We start from the raw sequence: 19,663 nt of genomic DNA on the forward strand, positions 1-19,663 counted from the left end.
TTCCATTCGATAATTTTATATGATTGAAAATAATCAAAAATACATTTATCTAATTTGGTCCGCCAGCAAGTGGTGGGCATAGTGTCTCATTGTTAATTTCAGTTGAATCCTCGTTTTGCATCTTTCTCATTGTTAGTGGAACTCAACACCGATTCATTCATTTTCAAGGTGCCCAATAATTAATATATTTATATTAAGTTTTTTAATTAATAATTATGTTAGGTGATGGTATAGAATGTGGATCTAATTTGAAGTTGAGTCAGTGACCACTTGAAGAATTAGAAGCTGTTTGGTTTCATTTCCAGTTAAAATCACGTCAATTTCTAACTTAAGGCCAAACGTGTATTTATAGCTTTGAATTTTCACGTCAAAGGTGCAAGAAAACGCGGAACCAAACACGGACACGCTGTCTGTACACTTAAATTGTATTGCGTTTCAAGCATGTAAGTGCATGTATCGTCCTCCTTATATTAAGAGAATAATTTTGAGAGAAAAAATATCACAGTAACTTTTCTATTATAAAATATAGTACGAAATTATTTGAAGGATGTTTGGTGTAAAAAGTATGGTTTATAGATAAGAATGAGGTTTAAGCATTTTACACATTGTGATTAATTACTTATATATGTTCAATTATGTATTTTTTTTAATATATTACATTTGTAAATTAATTAAAAATGATAGTTGACTCTGTTCATTTATTTACTCGCATTTATATCCAATGCATTGAATGCAAATGGTCCTAACATTGCTAAATGCCAAAGTGTCATTAACAATAATTTGTGGTTTGATTCGTTTTACCTGTGTGCGTATTAGGTAAGACATGGATATGAGGTTTTCTTTTACATGGAATGATGTAGAAAAAAAAAGTACTAAGAATTGGAGCAAGAGACATTATCTCTTCAAGTTAGAAAATTAATGACGTACCCAATTTTACCTCAAACTCTCTTTGCATAATAGAGGACAAAGTAATCCTTTCTTGTTCATACTATGATGTTTCTTTCCAATTTACTAAATAGGACTCGACGCGTGGATCTTCACCTTCTCCATGTTCGCACGTTTTTTCTAATTCCGGTCAACACACGTTTTAAACTTTTCACTTCTTGAACAAGATTAGGAATAGATCACATTATATGGCATGCCAATTCAGGATGTTTAATAATGTATAGATCTAGAAGTCAGTGAAGAAAAAGTTAGTGGTGACACGTAATTTTTCAGGATTAAGACTCCAATTAAACTAGATTAGGCTATGGATGTAATTAGATCTACTAAATCATTTTTTATTATTTTTAAATAAACATTCATTTTTCTTATTATATAATATCTCTTATCTATGCATTGTTTCTCCTCCAATCAGATCTAATATTTAATATATCAATTTCCTTTTCAGAATGTTTCCTTTTATAATATTTTATTTTAAAAATTAATTATAAATAACTATATTTGAAATAAATAAAAATATTGGTGTATTCTCTATAATTTGTATTGATTTTATTGTATATATACTTAATAATCAAATTTATTACTTACATCTGTAAAGTAACAAACTTACCAGCATTATAAGTTAAACTTGGAGATATGTTGGTAAAATTTCTTTCTTGTTATCACTGTTTGCTGTATATTCTTTTCAATATAGACGTTGTTCTGATAAATTTTAAGTTTGAATATATGATTCTATGAATATATTGAGATGAGTTGATTATTATGATAAAAAACAAACAACTCACTTTTTGTTATATAAATTTTATACTTTTTATTTAGAATATATATATATATATATATATGAAATATATTTAATTATATAAATCTTATTTGTATTAAACAAACAAATTAAGAGAGTGATTATTTTTACATGTTAAGTTATTTAATTATAGTCGATAATTAGAAATGTATCTAATGAATTGAGGTTATCAAAAGGAGTTATATTAAAGTAAGGAAATTTTTACATGTTAAGTTATAAAGAAAGAAAAAATAAAACAATTTTTTTATTAGAATTAAGAAAATCTAGTGTATCTTTTTTTACAGCAAAATAATCCAAATATATATATATATATATATATATATATATATATATATATATATATATATATATATATATACTATTAGCGAATATCTACTATTATTTTAATGAATAAATATACTTATTTCATTATAGATAAGTAAAGCTTTCATCGAAAAAAGGAAAAACATTAAATTTAGCAGTTAAAAAGAGAACAGTAATGTGGTCCACTAAGTTAGAAGCAGACACCTACCCTCCAACTGCCACCAACGATGTCCAGGTTACTCCAATCTTCCTCTATCTGCTTAAGGCGGCGTTCTACTTTACTTATCAATAAACAAATATATCTATTATCTATTACACTATAAAATTCTAAAGAAATAAATAAATAAAAAACTTAAACATGGTTTTATTTTCATTTAATTTATATTATCGAACTTTTTAAATTTAACAAAACATTGGTTTACTAAAACTGGTTGGTTTTATAATATTTTTATTTTCATAATCATCATCTTATTTTTCATGCTGAGACTAGTTAAAATAACCATATTTAAAAAGAGAAAATAAATTAATATTCTATAATTAAAAAACACTTTCACCCATCTATTATTTCTTTTCAAATAATTACATTTCCAAGAATCTCTCTATGTACATTGGAACAAAAACAGTCTAAAGAATCTTTTGGCTGTTTTCAATGCACATTTTTTTAACTATGTTTTCTTTCTTTATTCCCACGTCAAATACAACAAAAACGCGGATTCATTAATTATTAATTAAAGACGCAATGGAATTTCTATGACCTTTGCATGATAACTATTAACTTTTGATGATAAATTACCATTATCTTTCTCTTACATAATATATAGTTTTAAGAATATGTTTTTCTTTTAATCAGTGTAATAATAAACTTGTTTTTTTTTATCTAGTTTTATAATTTAAAGAATTATGGTTAGGATTATGTGATGATGGATATATATGTAACTGATTAATACTTATAATAGTATATGAGAGTATATATATATATATATATAAATAAACTATGAAAAGATCTGAAATAAACATTAAGATAATAAAATGATTTAAAAAACAAATCGTGAAAGTTATAATACTAAAAAGAACCAATCATTTGAGATGAATTTGATTTCTAACGAAAACTCAATCCAATTAAATGAGTTGAGAAAGTAAAATTCCATGTCCCAAAATTATAAGTTTTTGAAAGAAACATGAAGATGTCAATATTAAACTTCTTAAATTTTATATATATTAAGATAATTATCAGACTAGTTAAAATTATAAAATTGTATGTTAAGTTTATAATTAAGGATATAATTATTATAAAATTATTTTTGTAATTATCATTAAATAATATTAAGATATGATGAGGTGTCAAATTAAAATTATAAATTTTTTGAAATATAACTTATACTACATCAGGAAAAATAACAAAAATATATTTAAAGTCTTCTTAAAATCACATTTGTGCAGTTAATTTTATTATTTACATAACAAATTCAAACATGTTTCCACATTCTTTTGATGATAAATTAAATTATAAATTTATTAGAAATTAATATAAAATTATGCTATACATTTTACATTAGGTAAAAATATATGATTAGATGCAATTATTATTGGTTAAAAATTTCCTTTTCATAAATATATTAAAAAAAAGGTTATTACTCTCCAAGGTGTAGAAAAAAAAAATTGAAATATTTAAGTCACGGTGTCCATACCATACTCTTAAAAATGATATATTGCATTTTTCTGAGTATAAGGTTGGCATCCACTCATTTCCTTTACATTACATGTGGCTTGTATAATGACCACTGAAGAACACACAACACAACGCACTTCTTCCTTAAGTTGTTTGGACCTCAAAAACACGTTTTATGAGAGTGTGCTTCTGTCTCCATACTGTGATGCCGTCCATTTCATATTTGCATCTCTTTTGTCTTCAAATCCACACACACCTTTCCTTTCTATGCTACTTCACCATATTTAACCCATCAACTTTCATTTTCTTTCTTTAATTGCTTTCTTATATTCTGTCTATCAAAATGTAAAATACTTTTAAAAAAATCACAAAATTAATTAATATACTCACGTGTGGACACACATGTTTTTAACTAAATCTTTAATGTTTTCATCAAGTAGCTGTTAAAAATGTTTTTCTTTTATTTAAGTATTTTGTTATCAACAACGTGATTGATATTTTTTTTTCTCAATTTATAGTTTAACTTGTTCTCTTTATAATATTTCTAATTTGTTTTTCGAAAAGATAAACCAACTAACAAGTTAAAAGAAAAATGATTTAATGGATGAATTGAAAATAGAAAAACAAAAATAATAACCATATTTAATAGTAAAAATCAATTTAAAATATACTAAGCAAATTATTTTTTAAATACTCAAATGAACAAAACTTTTTAATAAAATATAAGTTAAAACGACTTAAATTTACAGAGTGTTTAAAATTAATAGAGAAACATAAAAATTATTTTAAGATTATATATCATAAAGATAAAAAATATTTTGTTTTATGTTTTCTTCATCAGTAATTAAATAAAGTATTAACTTTATAAAATCTTACAATTTTAAAAGTAACGTGTTGCTGTGAGAATTAAAATGAAAAAAAATAATTAAAATCTTCATTTTCCCTTGGTTACTTCTGGGAGTTTCTTCTGGTATTCTACATATTTCTTAGAACACTTTTTTATAACTTTTGAAGAATGTATCTTTTACCGTTTACCGTTTACAGGTTTCGTTGAAACAAATGAGATACGATCAAGGTGAGATGTGATGGAAAAATGAGACTCGTAAAATATAGACAATAAGGTCGATAATAGTGACACACCCTTGTTTGATCTTTCCATCACTTTATTTTAGTATTTTCTTTTTTTTTCTACAAAAGTATTTTTAATGAAAACTAGTTTTAGTTAAAAATAACAGAACGGTGTTAGGGAAGAAACAATAGAAATACAAAATCTCATGAAAAATAAATATTAGTGTCTATAAAAGAAAGATGTTTGAAAAAAATGAGACGAGGGCAAGGAGAGGGGTAAAATTAGAATTTTGTGAGAAACAAAAAGATAGAGGTGGTGATATAAAAAAGGGCAAAATAGTGGGCCTTAAAGAAAATTGAAACTGGCCTGCATAAGTGGGCCAGTAGCATCTTCAACGACCCAGATAGAGAAAAATGTAATTTGAATCCATTAGAAGAATAAAATGAAATAAGAATGGAGGCATGTGAAAAGTCTGACAAAACACTTCTTATTCCTCATCATCACAACAAACAATAAAGTCTTATAAATTAATTTTTATATAATAAGCATTAACCTTCTTAATTTATAAAATTAAATAATACTTTGAGTTACAAAAGAAAGAAGCTAACCCACAGAAAAAAGCACCATGAAAATCAAACTCAACCCGAGTTAGTTATTCCCTAATTCCAACTTCTTTCCGCTTTCCACGCTCCTTAATCACACAGCAAGTAAAGTGCTGACACAAAAAACGAATAGTCTGCTAAAACTCGGAAGAAAACCCAAACAAGACATCAGAGAAAGCAATCTGTGAAATGAGTTGCAACGGTTGTCGAGTGCTGCGAAAAGGTTGCAGTGAAACATGTCCTTTGAGGTCGTGTCTGCAATGGATCGAATCCGCTGAATCGCAAAGACATGCCACTCTTTTCCTTGCTAAGTTCTTCGGCCGCACCGATTTAATGTCCTTCATTGCTTCTGTTCCCCAAACCAGAAGACCTGGTACATACAATCCAAACACCTAACCTACTACCCTCTACTGTACTCTCATTCTTTCATTCTACACTTGTGTTCAGATTTTCTGCTCTCTACTTTTCAAAAAATACTCTATTTAAGGCTGTTTAATTCCTAATTTCATATAAATTTATTAATATATATATATATATATATATATATATATATATAGATCAGCTTTATTCTTTGGAATTAGGTATATATAAACCAGTTCTTGGATATGTCTGATCAACATTACGTTTCTGTTTGAGTAAATATATTTTGAGATATGTATAATTCAAGAGGTGATTAAGGTTTGTGTGATTCTCTTTTTAATTTTTAATTTTAGAGTTTTTACTGTTGTTTTATAAAAATTTATACTATCCAGAGATCAACTTGTCATCTAAATTTTTTTAATTATGTTTAGAGCAATTATATTAAAAATTAAAACAACAATTACATGATATTTTTTCAACGTTATGTTCTTTTTCTTCTTTCCTTGTTCACTTTTTCCTTAACTTCACTCTTTTTAGTTGTATTAAACTTCTCAAACTTTACTACAACATCTCAAACTTTTTAGTTATATTAAAAAAAAAGGTAAATATTGGTAGTGTGATTAAAAAGAGTTAAAAGTATTTTTTTTTTAATTTTAATACAAAAATTTACTTCTCATTGTGCCCTATACTATATAATTCAGATAGTCAAACTGTGTTGTTTTATAATTTTTAATGCATTTTTTACTCAAAGTTTTAGTAAAGACGCTATTAAATAGAAGAAGAAAAATAGAAAATGATTCTAAAAATAGAAAAAAAAAATACATACTATAAAATGATTAACTTTTTAATTTTTAGGAATCAAAGTATATCTTGAATTTGTTTTAGAGATATTTGTTTTATTCTTTTTGTTATTCTTTATTATCAGCATTGTTTCAGTCTCTGCTGTTTGAAGGGTGCGGGCGAACGGTAAATCCGGTGAACGGCGCCGTGGGACTTCTGTGCAGCGGAAACTGGCACCTGTGTGAGGCCGCTGTGGAGACGGTGCTCGCCGGAGGCGTTCTTCGAGCGCAGCCGGATACAGTGGCTGGAGCTTCCACTGGTATACGCCGCCCTTTCCGGCCACTAAGATTGGAACATGATGCGAGGGAGATGAATGAGAACTCATCAAGTTTGATGAACAGAGCAGAGGAACCGGAAACGGTGGGTTACGGTGGTCACAAGAAAAATCAGATCTTAAATTTGTTCATGTAAGATAACAAGGGGTTATACATGTTGGCATTATCATGGGAAACTTTGGAATTTTACTAAAAAAATATCAATTCTTAAAATAAATTTCAGTGGTTGAAAAAGTTAATCTTTGATTTTCGAAATAAAGAAAAAGTAATTCATAAAAGAAAAATAATTAGGAGCATGTTAATTTTTGTATGGATTGTTCATACTTTTAAGATTTATTTCCACAACGATGAACTTGTGAAAATAATTGAGAGAAATAAATATATTATAAGTGGAATAAATATAGATAAATAGAATAAAAATTAAATAAAAAGTAAGTATATGTAAATTCAATTTGAGTTCGGTAAAAACTTATACCTTTTATTTGTTAGGTAATATTTGATATTTAATCAAATAATAAGAACAAGAACTTTTAAATAAATTAAAATTAAAAAAAAAACAGAACATTTTTTGGAGACTATTTTTTCTTTTATCCGAATATTTTGTCGTGCAATTGATGCGTTTATATGCCAGAATTTATTCTCCAAACAAATGGAACAATATTTATATGATCATAATTATAATTATTTTTTAGGGTATAGGCCACCTTGGAAGTGTATTAGAGTGTAGGTATGCTTTTGACAAGGCCCTTAGATTAGCCATAATTTCATTAAGTCATAATTTCATTCAAGAAAAAGTATATAAAAGTTAAGTACAGGTAATATATAAAACATATTGTTAAGCATAACATAATCTACTCTAAATAAATAGATTATTTTTATTAAATATCTAAACAAATAGAAAGTTTGTACTTAAATAGTTGAAAAAATATATAATAAGTTTATCAAAGTGATGGAAAAATAAGATCATATAACTGAATCATGTTATGTTACGTTTGAATGTTGTTTGAATGAATAGATTGGAAATGAACGGTGTTTGGGCATAGAATTTTTCACAGAAAAGAAAAGCTTTAAAAAAAGGTGAAAATGGTGCGAAGCACGTCAGCTTCTTAAGTTTAGTTTGGCACGGGACTTTTCCACTGGAGGTGGGTTCCACGTAATCTATTTTGTATTTCTTTTACGAGTTTCTTTTATAATTTTTTAAGCACTATTTCTAATATTTATTTTATATAAAAAATCTTACCATTTTAATTTTCTTTTACTTTTTTATATGTGAGATACGATTTTATTATATTCCCTTCTACTTTTAATATAAGGCACGTTTTAGAAGAAATTGATTATTCTTTTATAAGACATATACTTTTATATAAAACAGTAGGCTTTTTCCTTTATTTTTTTTATTGTTAATTATTAGGGTTAAATATGTTTTTGGTATTTAATTTTTAATGAAAATTAAAAATAATTTTTCTTCAAAACTTTGGTCCAATCTGATTTTCTAACATTAGAAATACATAGATTTAGTCATTTTAACAAAATTTTATTAAATTTATTTGGAGTTTCAAAATATATTTTTATAGTATTTAAGTTGTTTACATGATTTGACATATTTTCGTTTTAATACTAACTGTAAATTATGTTTAAAACATTAAATAAACTTAAACAAAATTTGATTAAAAGAACTAGAAACTAAATTCGTCAAAGTTTCAAAGATAAACTAATTTCAATTTTTATTTAAAGTTAAAAAACTAAAAACATATTTAACCATAATTATTATTACCTTTGTATATTTTTATTAATGAACAATATTTTTTTTAGGAATGATTAATAATGGAAATGAATTTGATGCATTGATAACATTTTCTAATAATTGAAAGTTAATTATTTTCTTCCTACACTTTATCACTTTGGGAATTTATTTTCAACAACACAATGAATACTTACGAAAATATTTGGAAATCAATGACGCTCTTTTACATAAAACAATTTTTAGAATATTTTCATGGGGGTGGGAGGTGAAATTTGATGGGGTGCAGGAAGCTTTAGCCTAGCAGTTTTATAAACTAAATTTCAAGTTTGATGCCAAAATTAAGGAAGGTTTCTCCTTACACCTCCAAGCCTTCTCCATACACCTCCAAATTTTTTGTTAATGACAAAAGTACCCATTTGATCAGGGGAATGTTTTCTCTCTCTTATAATTAGCCCCACCCACCTACAACCACCAAATTTTACTCATCTTGCGAACCCTAGCGTTGCACCTCCATTTTCTCTCTTCCCCTTTCTATCGACCCCTGCAGAAATTTACTCTCGGTCTTTTGACCCCTCCGCAAAATTTCTTTTCCATTCCCATAAATTATTGTATTTTACAATTGAGAATATAAATTTTGAAATTTGAAATGTAGAATTTAAATACATTTTTTATTTTTTATTTCAAAATACACTATTTAAAATATAAAAATTAAATTTCAAATCATACAGTCCAAAATACATTTTTTATTTTACATTCTCAATTGTAAAATCCAGTATATAAAAAATTATATATTTTAAAATATTTATGAGAGTCTAAGTGTCAGAACCCATTTAAAATCCACTAAAAATCTTAGCTGAGTGGATTACAAGTGTCAAGAGAGAGTTCAAAAATTCTCATAGTGGAAAACAGGTGGATGCAAGGAAGTGACCGTTCGGTTTTAAGGGAGGACAATATTTAAGGCAAAATTTTAAACTCTGTGCCACTTTCTGCATGCAAACCTTCTTCCCAGATTTCAGAAAATTTCGTTTTTTCCTCCTTCTCTCTAAAAAGCTTTTACTTCTCTCTAAGAAATTCTCATCTTTTCTTCCTCCGATCACCACTCAAGCACCATTTCTACTATCCCGGCGTCAAGGACTTCAGTTTGAACCGATCAGTTTTTGGTTCTGATCCGGTAAGTTCCTCTCTCTCAACCGAGTGGTTTTTCTGCACATGCAAACTCAGTTTTTGGTTGCATGAGTTTCTTAAAACCTTTCTGAACGCTTTTCTGGTCTTGCATTTGGTTAGCTTCGTAAATCACGATCATAGTCTTCTAAGAAATTGGTGGTGAGCTATTATGTACAAATTGTGAATGTTCGGTCACGCTTAGAGGTAAGAGAAACTTATATAATTTGATTTTATTCTCGTTTTTGAATGCTGGCATGTTCGTTGATTGTTGGATGAAATATGAAGTATGGTTGTTACTGAATTGTTGGCTGTATAAGTATATGAATCTAAGAGATGAGAAACTGGAATGATATTGTGTTTAATGATTTGGTTGATGATGAAATGTTGTTTAAATTATTGATGATTAATGAAAGCTATGAAATGGGTAGGGATGTTGTCGAGAGTCAGTATTGACCATTCAATTATACAAGCGTTCGTTCTCAGTAGCGTTCGTTCTTAATAAGTGTTTGGTATTAGACCAACGCTCATTCGATATAATGTTCGGTTTTCCTGTAGACTCGGTTGGAACTGGATTCTTTCATTTGGAGAGAATTCTAGTTGAAGACTAGCGTCTTCGTTTCGTTTTGTAATATTTGTACTTAGGCGTTCAACCAAGGATATTCGTTCCTTGGTATTTGGTTATAAACTTCAATATATCTATATGTATTTGTATATTTCGTTCGTTCTTGAACACTAGTCAAACGATATCTTATATTTATCAAGCCTTGATTCTATAAGTTAAGTAGTGCTCGGTCTTACACCAAGCGCTCGTACTAAGTAGTGCTCGGTCTTACACCAGACGCTCGTTCTCATTTTCGTAATCTATCTTTATAATAAGAGCGTTCGTCCAAAATCAATAGCGTTCGCTCTCTATAGTGCCCGGTCTTCGACTGACATTCGTTTTCCTTGATGTTTAACTCATTAACAAGCTAAGTATTTATTGACGTTCGGTTTCTTCATATGATTCCGTCAAGTGCTATTATTTGATGTCGTACAGTATCTGTCTTAATTGGTTTCGGCCTAGAGTCTTAGTATTCGGCTTAGGCTTTACGGTGTTCGGTTGAACTCTCAAGAGTCAGTTCGTTAAATTGGCTCACTTAGTAAATAACGTTCGATTCTATTAATCTCTGAGAAGTATTATTGTATTCGGTCCCTTTCACAACCCGTGAGTAACTCTCTTGAGTTGATCTGTTTTGAGTTGGAGACATCTTGGTCTCACTCCAAGTGTTCAGTCTTGTTCTGGGTTAAAAAACTAACGTTCGGTATTTGGTATCCTACGGGATCTGTATTCAAATTGGTTCAGTTGAAGTTTTAATAATGAAAGATGATGGAATATGATATGGATGAAATGACTTTGGTTATGAAAGAGTGTTCCGGGGAGGAATATCTCATGATTTGATATTGGAATGGTAAAGTGTGAATGTGGATAACGCTAAGCTGGCGGTTCATCCTGATATTCCGTGATTACTCGTTTCTCACGTAGAGAAGGGTAAGTCATGTGTGGGAATGATAGGAGGTCCTAGTCCTTATGGTTAATTTGGACAGATAGTATTAACCTCGGGTGGCAGCTGTTGAGGGTATCCCAGTTACTACATCACCTGGGTGCACGAACGTCGTAGCTACATAGAATTCATACAGTTCGGACGGTCAGGGTTAAGTGTTGGTCGTTGCATGCAAGAATGAATTATTTATCCTGTTTAATTGATTTGTGTGAAATACATGTTGATACTTGAATTGAATTACATAAGCTTACCCTATTTCCTGTCTCGTTCGTTTTGTACGTTCGGTCGTTTGTCCTGTTGCAATGATCATCCGTGTGGATGTGAGCAGAAGGAGAAGAGTTGTTGGAAGAAACACTGGAAGAATAATGTTTGGTCGAGGTAGAAGTTAAGACCGAACTGTAGAACCGTTCGGTCAGTAGTTAGTTTATTTGTACGATGACCGTTCGATCATCTTTTACCTTCTTCTTTTGTATGACCGGTCGATATAGGTCTTTTGTAAACCGTTCGGTCTAGATTGCTTATTTGTACAGTTTTAACTTTCTCGTTATTCTGTAAGGTCGTTCGGCTATAACCGTACGTTCTATCTTTTGTAAGAACTGATCTGAAGTATTATGAATGTGATGTTTCTATTATATGATTTTACACTGTATTTTTGGGATGTTACACTAAGTTGAAATTATGAAATGTAGGATCTTAAGGTTTCAAAATTGTGAGAAAGAATAAAGTGAAAAAAAAATTAAATGTTTGGTTTTTCTTCTCTAAACTATTTAAAAAAATTATGTTTAGTTCTTAAACTAAATTATAAGCATGTTTGTTCTTATATTATATCAAAGTTGTATAAAACATAATTTTCATCAAAGGATTATCTCAGTTTATGTGAAACTCAGTACGTTTTTAATAACTATTTCAGGTATCATTTGTTGAATAGATGTTTTATATGACTTTTGTAAAATTTGAAGATGAAATAAATATATAGTTTAATTTAACAACAAAATACAATTTTTACATATAGTTTGGATATGAAAAATACTTTTGATTCAAAAATTAAAATGTTATTTTCTTGGTTCAAAATGTTTTAATGTCATGTGCTAAATTATTTTTGTGGAACAATTCTATTATACAGTAAATTTATATAACAAATGTTACATTGTCGGAAACAAGAAGAAATGTTAAATAAGATAGGTAATGATGTGATAGATTTTTTTTAAAGGACGTGAAAAAATATATAAAGAAAAAAGTATTGCCAAAATTTGTTACAAGTTGATAGGATTAGTTATTTCTTTTACAATATTAATCCTCTGTTCTCATTTAACATAAAGCACATAAAAAATGGAGAAAAATGTAACAGTTTCAAAAAAAGAGTGCTCAAATTGGATTTTTTTTTAAAATTTATTTCAATAATCGAGTATAGTGGTGTGAAAAGTAAAAGAGTTTGGAAGTAAGCGATTTTTAAAATAATTTATTTTATATGGATTGTAGACAAAATCAATTTTGCTAAAGCAAATTTTTAAAACGGGTAAAAAAATTACTTAAAACTGTTAATTTTATGTAAACTAATTATATGTAAATTAATAAACTAATACAAATAAAATACAAAAAGAAAAAGTAATATAAAAATAAACTTTTGATCATAATATCTTACTATAAATTTGTCAAAGTTCATTAAACTTATATACTAATCCTTCAAATGCGTATAATATAATTAATGAATCTCCCTAAAAAAACTCATCAAGAAACAAGTCATATTGCTCGATATAGGTAAAGTGAGATTCCAACCTATTCTCGACAAGTCTTAATGTTCAAGACTAATATCATATATCAAGTAAGAATAAATATATTCTGAACCAAATTTAAGAAATAATGTAATAAATTTAATACAAGTTATCTGGATTAAAAATTGTACTTGATTTAGATAAGACTGACAAAACCAGAAATAGACAGACATGTTAAGTGCTCAAGCTAGTTACTTCTCTTTGCTAAATCAATAATATATTAAACAAAATGATAATTTAGAAAATAAAAAAGATACTTTTAAAAAAAACATTTCAACTTTCTTCTTTCGACTTGGCCTAAACTAAAAAAAAATCTCAAAAACTAATAATTCTAATGGAGCGTATATAGCTACGGAGGCTGAAGAGAGTAACAAATAGTGAAATAGAGAAAATAACCATAGCGAATATATCAATGAATAAATAACCTTAATGAATGGCCAGAAATAGTCACAAGGTGACAGCTCAACCTGGGAAGAGAGAACCCACGAACTTACGTGAACCAAGTTCAGGCTCATTAAATCGGCAGTTCAGCTATTTATGAACAATCAGTTATGGGACCATATTAGAGCTACCCAGGTTGTATCTATCTCTACATTTACCTGAGGCAATTACTCCTAAATTTGTTCGACAACCGACTAATCAGACAACCGTGTAGAACTTTAATGGGTAAATAATAACTTCAAAATTTTAACGTTAATATTTACCAAATCAATCAAATGCACGACAATGTCAGTAACGGACGATAAAAAAAAAACTGAAAGATATGAGTCATTTATGTCAATAACAGATAATTTTTCTACTTGACTTTAAATGACGAGGATGTCAGAAATCAAAGCAAGCGTATTTTCCAAGGGAGTGTAGAAAATACAGCAAATCGTATCCACATTTTGACATTTTTTTTTCCATAAGCTAATACAAACTCAAAAATACAAACATAAAAACAAATAAACTAAAATGTAAAATGCTACACAGTTTATATACATCCTCTAACAAAAAAACAAATAGAAGAATGTGTATACAAACTATCTCCCGAACGACAAATTTCAATCCTCACTCCTAGCACGTGATCAATAATCAGAGAGCAACTATTTGTTACGAGTTTCTTTGTACAATATGATGAAATCCTGTTTGACCAGAATATTTGTACTATCTGTAATTTTTCCTTTTTCATACTAACTAGCTTTTCTCCATCAGTAATGACTGTTTCACGTATTGAAATCAAAGCCAAAACAACCATTCCTATGTTATGATGTTAGCACTGAAAGTTGGCTGGTCAGACAATGTATTATTTGCTTGTTATTTTTACTTCAGTGCTTCTAGGTTGACATTTCAGTTGAGCAACATGCGTTCTCAGGCTACATTCTCTAACCTGCTCAAGATTTTATTAACCAATTTCTAGTCATATAACCGCAACTACATTTAACGATCATCCAAGGAAAATCAAAAAGTACTTTAAGCTTCAATAACACGTTTCCAAAATATGAAATTTACCTGCAAGGTTGTAATTACTGATAAAAGGTCTTTGCACTCTTCAAGCAAAACACGCTCCTTCGCACTTAAATTGGCAACTTCGACAACCATCGAATTTAATTGCCCAACCTATCAATTGCAAACGAATTCAGACATATTGGCATCCTAATTGCTACATTACTCCGATCCATAACAAGTATTTTGATTGATAACAGAATAAAACCAAAGAAGCAGAGATAAGAGCACCAGTCATATTTATCTCGTTTAAAATTTAAAGCCAAAGACATTGGAATTTCTCACCTAATTTAAATATTAACTTTTAATACCTAAAAAAATAGTCCCAATTTCCCTCCCTTTATCTTACTTTTACAAGTTTTAGACAGAGATTGAATTGAGCGAACCTAACAAAAAAAGCAAAACGATTTACATTAAAAATGGCATGCTCTAGTGTTCAGTGTCTTGGTTAATGTAAATATTAATTACCCGTGAACTCCTCAATGCTTTTTTCAGTACCTTTAATTGACACCAAGAGAAGAAAAACTCGGGAAAGATAATAAACTCATTAACCAATGTTTGTAAAACAAGATTCAAGTCAATAATAAACTCATTAGATACTGGATTTAGTTGTTTTCCTCACAAATGGATCCCTAACACTGCATCCCAAACCTACCACGATAGATATCTTGCACTCATACAATTGTGGAACAAAATTGGAAAAAAATGAATGCCGATGATAATCTCCACAGATATGCCAATGATAATTTCAATAAATATGCCAATGATAAATTCAACAGACAAATCAATGATAAACTCAACAGATATGCCGGACGTAATAAAACTTTCCTCCCTAAATAATATGTATTTTTTATTCTGTGAACTCTGCATTTTTAAACACTATTTTTATATATTGCTCCCTTGACCAAATTGAATGATAATGTCCAAAAAGATGGAGGCCGTGACGGGAAATTCTTTACTTGTTCAATAACGAGGATACGAAACAACTTTTGCTCATCATTTCATTTCCCCAAAAGATCCAGAAAACTTTACTTCAGTTGAGCAATAAAATAAAAATATTCACTTCACCACTGTGATATACTCTAATTTCCTTATTTTTCCACCACCATTTTTGCTCTTGGCTGCACAAACATAGGCACTCTGTCCTATATTGGCTAAATACAATGACGGAATTAGGATAAAAGTATACAATTGCGAAAATATTTTTTATTCTGCATCTCCGTCAAATATCTCACTTGATCTGAACAAGAATTTGCTTAAATTGCACGATCAGATTATTTTCATTTTACAGTATTATCCAATTATATATTGCTGAATATAAACTGTCTTTTATTTATATAATAATGTCTCCACTTCCGCTGCTACTCCACAATTTATACATACTAAAGATATCCATTCAACACAACATAGGTGAGGAAAGAATCTCAAACAAATGCATGAAAGTCAGGATCTTTCAAGAAAACAAATTGATATTTATTTGGGAAAAATATAGTCTTTTCTAAGATAATTCTCCAGAATATATTATAGGCAGCGAGCAATTAAACAAATCAACAAATAACACCAAGGATCTTCGAGTATGGAACCATCAGCATTATAGCTATGTGGTAAATTTTAAGAAGGAAGACATGCTTACACAGATTACTACGCGCTTATACATAAAAATAACACCTAATTTTTTCTCTTTTTGACACTTGATAAGATTACACTCGCAGTATAAAACAAAATCAGTTTTTTTTTTTCTTTTTTTTTCACAATCATAATGTAGCCTCATAGAAAGTTATCTAGAAAATAAAATAACACTATATGATCACTCATCACAACAGACATAATTGAAACTCAACATCTGGAAAAAGGAGGCAGGGCAAAAGAAATACGTACCTTAGGTGACAATATGCAAATGGAAGACGCCATTGCCTGCATCACATCCATTGCTGAACAAATTGCATCCTTCAAATTTAGCAAATCTGTCTGAAGCAAGCACAGAGCTCTTCATATTAGTCCCAGATAAGAAGGTACGGAATTGCTATGTCACACACTATCCATAATTAGATAATAAAGAATAAACAAGAAACTGAAAGGAGAAATACCTTTGCCCCACCAACAACAGGAAGACGAAGAGTGCTAGCCCTTAGGGCTTCGGTTGCTCCGGAAAGTGAAGTAGAGTAAACCCGATCCAAAGTAGCCCAATCTTCCAAACACAACATCTGCATAAATAGTTTTCATCAACATTCTGTCAAAGCTGAACACAAAATTCTATGTCATCATAACCAAAGCAAATAAAAATATCTCTCAAACTGTCTGTTTGAGTTTCATTCTGGTCACAGACTAATGCAAACTAACTTTTTCCCAAATGAATACTTTCTTGCTTTGCCTCATTAGAGGGGTGTGTGTGTGTGTTTCCTGTGGTAGAAAAAGAGGTTCTATGATCTTATAAAATAAATGAATGAAACACATGTACTTGGGAACAATTTCAATTAGCCTGCCTACCCGGAGTTTTCTAATTAACTATAACTGAAAAAGAAGATTGAAATAATGAGCAATGTCAATGTATTTAAACCCAAAATAAGCTTCAATATTGAATATGATAGTAATGAAACAAGATGCCATGAGATGCCAGCTATACAGTGAAGAACACGATGAAATGACAATCAACCTAGTGGAGAAATAATAAAGCTTCAAATCAAGCGAACCAAAACCTACATATACACCAGGAAACTTAGAGCAGGGAAGTTGTAGATCTTACTTGATCCTTCAGGATGTTTATTAGCTTAAATTGTTGCTTCAGCAATTGAAACTCTGTTTTTTTGGCTCTAACAGATTCTCGTATTTTTGACATAGCTACCCATGCAGCTTTGAGGCTTTCCTGATACAACGAAGAATATTTACAAAGAATATAAACAAAACACTAGCAAACAGTCAGACAAAACATAAAATCCTTCTCTACTCTGTCTTGCCTTACATGACTTCACCCTTTACATTACAAATATGATCACGTTTAAAAGACAGCCCATGGCCACAGTTTCAGCCACAACAACAAGGCTTCGGCCACGGTTTCCATCTGTAACTGGCAACGTTTATCTGGAATTTCTCTCGATATCAAGGATGTAACAAACCACAACAGGCAGTTTAAAACTTTGATGACATGGGTGCTAATGATCATATGCTAAATTCCAACTAATATAAAAAGTTAAAAACGAAGTTATCAATCCACAATCTTCACTCAATACAGCTTCAACGAATAATGCACAAGCAGGCAAATTCAAACCCGCGCAATTTAATTTCAATACAAAAAAATTCGCAGTAAAAAATACCTCTGCATTGAATGTCTGCGCAGATAGAGCAGCATCGGCTCTGGCGTTAACAAAACGCCACTGGAGGAGCCTGTTATAGAAGAGTCTCAACAAATGCGCATCAGCAATCCGATTCTCCCCAACTTTTCCCCTGGAAACGTCAACCGCGAAACTCAGAACAGAAGGTTCACTTCCGAACCTACTACTCATGCCACCAGCGACGCCGTTTTGCGCACGTGACGGACTTACTCCTCTCGAAGGAGACCACACAGAAGGTGTCGCTAGTTTAGTCGGAGAAGCAGGACGAACCGCGGAACGAATAGGAGAACCTTGAACAACACGGCTATTCACAACTCCACGTGGCGATGAAACAGCAGAATCCAACACTGATTTCTTCTGCACTAAAATCCTAGGACTAGGAGTAGTAGTAACAGTTCCTTTATTTCCAATTACGCTGTTTCTAGAAGACGGAGCCTCTGTTTGGCGCCGTAAACGGTTATTATGCTCTTGCCAGAACCTGGCCGGCATCACGATCCCTCGGGAACCTCGAATTCCATCTCCAGAGGAACTTCCAGAGGTTACACTTTCGGTATCAGAAGCAATAGGCTCAAGCTCAGCTTCAGGCCGAAACTTAGATCCGTTAATTTTGTTACTCTCCGATCTTAGCGTCGCGTCGTGAGAAGCTCGAACATCCGCCATTACATTCTGCAATGACCTAACAACGTTCTCCGGCGCGTCCGTTTGTTTTCTCCCAGGGGAATCAACACATTCCAAGCTGCGGTTCACGCAATTCGCTTGTTGTGGTCGCGGCAGTGATTTTGCCGGCCACCGGTGCCGATCTAGCCCCGTCCTGCCATTCTCTGCATGATCCGAATTGCCATTTCTCACCGGTGTCGGCGTCGTTGCAACCTTCCTCCTCTCCGGTGTGCTCTTCCTCAAACTCTGTGATGGCGGCGGTTTCGTTGTCCTGACCTGGATCGGGAACGACTCGCCCTGGAACGAAACAGACAAGCTCCTTGTGGAAGTGAAGAGCACTTTCTGAGCCGCAGGAGCGTCTGCCAGAGTAGGTCGAGGAGTGCCTTGTCGCCGGCGCTCCGCTGACTGACACCGCTTCAACGCCGGCGTCGGCGTTTGCTTTGTAGAATTAACCGTCCTTGTCACCACCAGAGGCGAATGGCATCGTCGAGGAGGAGACGAAACGGAGGAAGACGAAGACGACGAAGAGGACATGTAGCGAGAAGTAACTTCTCGTGCTTTGGGCCTTCGGGGAGGAGCGAGTGCATTGTCCGATTCAGAAGGTAACAGAGGAGTTCTCCTTGGAGTTGGAGTCTGCGCTCGTTTGGGGTTTATCGCCGTAGAAATCGCAGCCACCATTGGTTTTATTCCAAAATTCTACTAATCCCAATTACAATATTTTCATTGCTATAGTCAAACAATCAACAATATTCAATTAGTAACGCAATCAAAACTTAAAACCCGTTGTTGGAATTCACGCCGAATTTCAGAACCCTAGAAACCAACTGAAAAACGAACAAGCTACAGGAAGCATTGAACGGAATTCGAACAGAGAAAAAATTGCGGGCGTGTGCAGAGAAATTTGGTGTTGCTAATTTGCGAGGAAGGTTGAAAATGGGAAGGAAAATATGACCGTTACGATTTGCCGGGGCTTGACCGAGTAAGAAGTGTAACTGTCGAAGCAGTGGAGTCACACGCTGCGCGATTGTGCTTCGGTTGTGAAAATTAACTCCAAAATTAGAAGAAGCAAGCTCAGCCACCATCAGAGTGACGCGGGCACTGTAGCAAAAGCA

At 31.3% G+C, this 19,663-nt stretch overlaps 2 protein-coding genes across 4 annotated transcripts; one reads left to right on the forward strand and one right to left on the reverse strand.

Moving 5' to 3' along the window:
* Window positions 1-5,420: 5,420 nt before the first annotated feature.
* Window positions 5,421-7,108, forward strand: LOC108337873 (LOB domain-containing protein 39). 2 transcript variants are annotated; one of them, XM_052880535.1, is made up of 2 exons: window positions 5,421-5,757; window positions 6,697-7,108. In XM_052880535.1, the coding sequence occupies exons 1-2, from the start codon at window positions 5,574-5,576 to the stop codon at window positions 6,993-6,995; spliced, it is 483 nt and encodes a 160-aa protein (XP_052736495.1). In that variant the 5' UTR covers window positions 5,421-5,573; the 3' UTR covers window positions 6,996-7,108. The 2 variants fall into 2 exon arrangements, with proteins under 2 accessions (XP_052736495.1, XP_017429962.1); XM_017574473.2 differs by having other exon boundaries at window positions 5,422-5,757; window positions 6,670-7,108.
* A 6,716-nt stretch (window positions 7,109-13,824) lies between these two features.
* LOC108338570 (QWRF motif-containing protein 2) lies at window positions 13,825-19,663 on the reverse strand. Of its 2 annotated transcripts, XM_017575521.2 has the most exons (6): window positions 17,877-19,656; window positions 17,309-17,428; window positions 16,653-16,769; window positions 16,444-16,533; window positions 14,572-14,679; window positions 13,825-14,449 (listed from the first exon to the last, which is right to left on the reverse strand). In XM_017575521.2, exons 1-6 carry the CDS (start codon window positions 19,227-19,229, stop codon window positions 14,366-14,368), a joined length of 1,872 nt encoding a protein of 623 aa, XP_017431010.1. In that variant the 5' UTR covers window positions 19,230-19,656; the 3' UTR covers window positions 13,825-14,365. The 2 variants fall into 2 exon arrangements, 1 of the variants encoding a protein (XP_017431010.1); XR_008250610.1 differs by lacking the exon at window positions 13,825-14,449 and having other exon boundaries at window positions 14,617-14,679; window positions 16,444-16,529; window positions 17,877-19,663.

Source organism: Vigna angularis, chromosome 7 (assembly GCF_016808095.1).
Source record: "Vigna angularis cultivar LongXiaoDou No.4 chromosome 7, ASM1680809v1, whole genome shotgun sequence".
NCBI classification, from domain to species: domain Eukaryota; kingdom Viridiplantae; phylum Streptophyta; class Magnoliopsida; order Fabales; family Fabaceae; genus Vigna; species Vigna angularis.